The sequence below is a fragment of the Branchiostoma belcheri genome, unplaced genomic scaffold (genome assembly GCF_001625305.1).
Source record: "Branchiostoma belcheri isolate BF01 breed outbred unplaced genomic scaffold, Haploidv18h27 scaffold13, whole genome shotgun sequence".
In the NCBI taxonomy this organism is placed as follows: domain Eukaryota; kingdom Metazoa; phylum Chordata; class Leptocardii; order Amphioxiformes; family Branchiostomatidae; genus Branchiostoma; species Branchiostoma belcheri.
This window is the reverse complement of record NW_017802713.1, coordinates 2,430,753-2,433,590: the sequence shown is the minus strand read 5'-3', so window position 1 is coordinate 2,433,590 and position 2,838 is coordinate 2,430,753. Positions and strand designations below refer to the sequence as shown.

Sequence of the window (2,838 nt, the reverse complement as noted above, 5' to 3'; positions counted from 1 at the left end):
CGTTGGAGCTTCTATGGCCCTGGATCTTCTCTGGCATACTATCCCTTTATTTTGGCCAATTTCTACTATTTTTCCAGCGATCCGCGGTGCCTGGTAGAGGCTACTGCACTCCCTATTCCCAACATGAACTTTAAACATGGTGAACTTAATAAACCCTTTATCATGATTTTGCTGTTTATTTCCTACAGGATCTACTGAAAAGAGACAGTGTTGCATATAAAGAGAGGATGTTGACTGGCCCGTGTCAAGTCAGACCTATTCCTGATGGAAAAGGTATGTCCACTTTTTAAATTTTCCATTCAATGCATCATTATGAATGACTGAATCATCACTATTAGATATATAGAATACAACACGGGGTATTCCGTATCGCTCGAGGTATCGGCCCGACCGCGCGTCAGATCACCCGAAGGCCGGAGGGAGATCCAATCCGCGGGAGGGCTGGGACCGAGGGTGATGCGGAACATCGTGTTGTATTTTATTTATGTCATACCCACCCAAGAAAACACGCCTTTCAATACAAGATGTGCCAAAAGTTGGTGCCCCTAAGCCCTAAAATGCAACAACATCAGTTCTAACGTCCGAATTCTGTATTCGAATTTTAGAAAGCGGCGCACGCGGTTAGAGTGAAACGCGTTCGAATCGTTCTATGGAAGCCATGGAAGCCCGGGCCGTACCGTAAAGTACTGATCAGTCCAGAACCTGTCATCAAACATTATTGAGGCCTGGGTATCATATAAATACTATTATAAGTCATGTAACTAGTACAAATGTCTGCCCATATAGATACGAGACCAATGTAACCAAAACTGGCAGTACTGGAAAAAGCTAATATTCTATTCTATTTCAGACAAAGAGTTCCAAACCTCGGTGAAGAATGCTCTGAAACTCTACGACATGGAGAAGGAGAAAACATACATCCTATGTCTGAAGACTCCCGAGCAGAAGATGCGCTGGGAAGAAGCCTTCCAGGAGGAGCGGGAGAAAGTAGCAGAGGATAAGAAGAAAGGATTTGAGATCCCCCTGGATGTAAGGAAGAACGCCATGAACAAGTCATTCCGCAACAAACCAAGCAAGCCTCGAGCAGGTAAGTCAAGAATCTGAAACACAAAGGTACAACAAGACTGGCAATGAAAATATACATTGCCATGGCGACGGTGGTTGCTGTTAGGGTTATTGTTTGCATAGCACTGCCATCATTTCATGATTTTGAGGAAGACTTGGTATCTGTTAAGTCTAGACAGATACAGTGTACTCCTCCCCTGAGTGTATAGTGAAAGAGCCCCGGGGTCACAGAAAGTAGGGCCATCCGGGGCCGAGAGGTCTTCGCAAGGGTTCCAGGAATGTGGGCATGGATGTGGGTCAGATAAATGCCTGTGGACATTCTGCATGCCTGTGGACAAAATGCCTGTACCATTCCTAGAATTCTTGCAAATTGCACACAATACTGTACCATTAGGCTCCTCCCTGGGACATCGCCAAAAACTTCCGAAAATAGTTTCATCAGGTTGGAAAAGTATAGGATACAGGAGTTTTCTTTTACACAACAAAATTTTCTCACCTATAAGTGCTAACATTTCAGTGTCTATCAGACACCTTCGTCAGAGCTTCTGACTGGAATTCTGCTTCTTGCTGCTATACATTGTATGTAGCCAATGTAGACCAAAACATCAGCACTTAGGTGAGAAATTTTGATTGTGTAAATGAAAACTCCTGTATCATAAAGGTACAAAGAATCTTCTAAAACCCATGTACAATGTATATTGTAAAAAAAACTACATATTAAGTGCTTATTGGAAACCCCTTTCTTTGCATAGCGACATTTTGTAGCAAAAGGTCTTTATACAATTTTTCCTAAAAACCTTTAGAGTTCAAAACGGAGCCCAAGATTTTGACATATCAAGCTAATACTAGTATATAAGTGATAAGGTTCCTTTTGAAAACCTGTTTAGGCTTTGTTCCATTTGTCTAAATGTCATTATGTTTACCGAAGGAAAACATATTGTTTTTGCTGTTTCCTCTTCCGTTCCAAACGCAAAAAGGTCAATGACCTTTCAATGGTCTGTCACCATGGTACATGTAACCAGTGTTGGGTTACATCATGTTGCAATTTTATAGTAGAAGGGATTTAGACTCCTGTCACCATATATATGAATGTGTTTGAGTAAGAATTAACAGAGCAGAGTGAGACCATATACGAAGGTTAACATTATGCATTCGCTTTGCAAATGTTAACTTTTTAGTTTACACTTATTTTTATCTAACCATTTGTGGGTAACCCTATATATATATAAAGGATAAATCTACTAGCATAAATAAAAAATTCTCTGACTCCTTTTTTGCAGACTATCGACGCATGTCAAAGAAGTATGAGGTATCAGAGCCGAGTCTTCAACACGTCTCTCTCCCAAGAGGTATATCATCCAAAGAAGTCTTTGCAGAAGTGAAGCAAAAGCGCTCCATCATCCTTCCATTCTTTAACTTTGCTACCAAGAAGTCATCTAGGAAGGCTTCCGCACTGACTTAAGAAGTACTAAAAAATAGATTAGGGAAAGAAGAAGAAAATCTAATTATTCTTACAAATATTGTAGTGTACATTGATAGCTAATTCAAAAGTCTGTATATTGTAGTTTGGTACATTAAATATAAGAGAAAACATTACTTTGAGTTGCATTCACCAGCTAAGGCTAAGAGCAAGCAATGAAAATATTTCTCAGCAGAGAAACCTAGATGAACGTAAAATAATACAGATTGAAAGAAGCAGTTACTGTAAAGTTCACATTCAAGAAGTACTTAATATATCTCATTTTGTTTCTCTGTCAAAAATGTCAAGAAAGT

At 39.8% G+C, this 2,838-nt stretch overlaps 1 protein-coding gene across 4 annotated transcripts in view; it reads left to right on the top strand.

The window, feature by feature from the left end:
- LOC109463757 overlaps positions 1-2,551 on the top strand; it is a 53,818-nt gene extending 51,267 nt beyond the window's left edge. For all 4 annotated transcript variants that reach the window (XM_019760606.1, XM_019760605.1, XM_019760604.1 and 1 more), the window contains exons 14-16: positions 189-273; positions 851-1,087; positions 2,346-2,551. In XM_019760606.1, the coding sequence (XP_019616165.1) occupies positions 189-273; positions 851-1,087; positions 2,346-2,527 (504 nt within the window). In that variant the 3' untranslated portion in view covers positions 2,528-2,551. The remainder of the gene's footprint in view (positions 1-188; positions 274-850; positions 1,088-2,345) is intronic.
- The last annotated feature ends 287 nt before the right edge of the window (positions 2,552-2,838 follow it).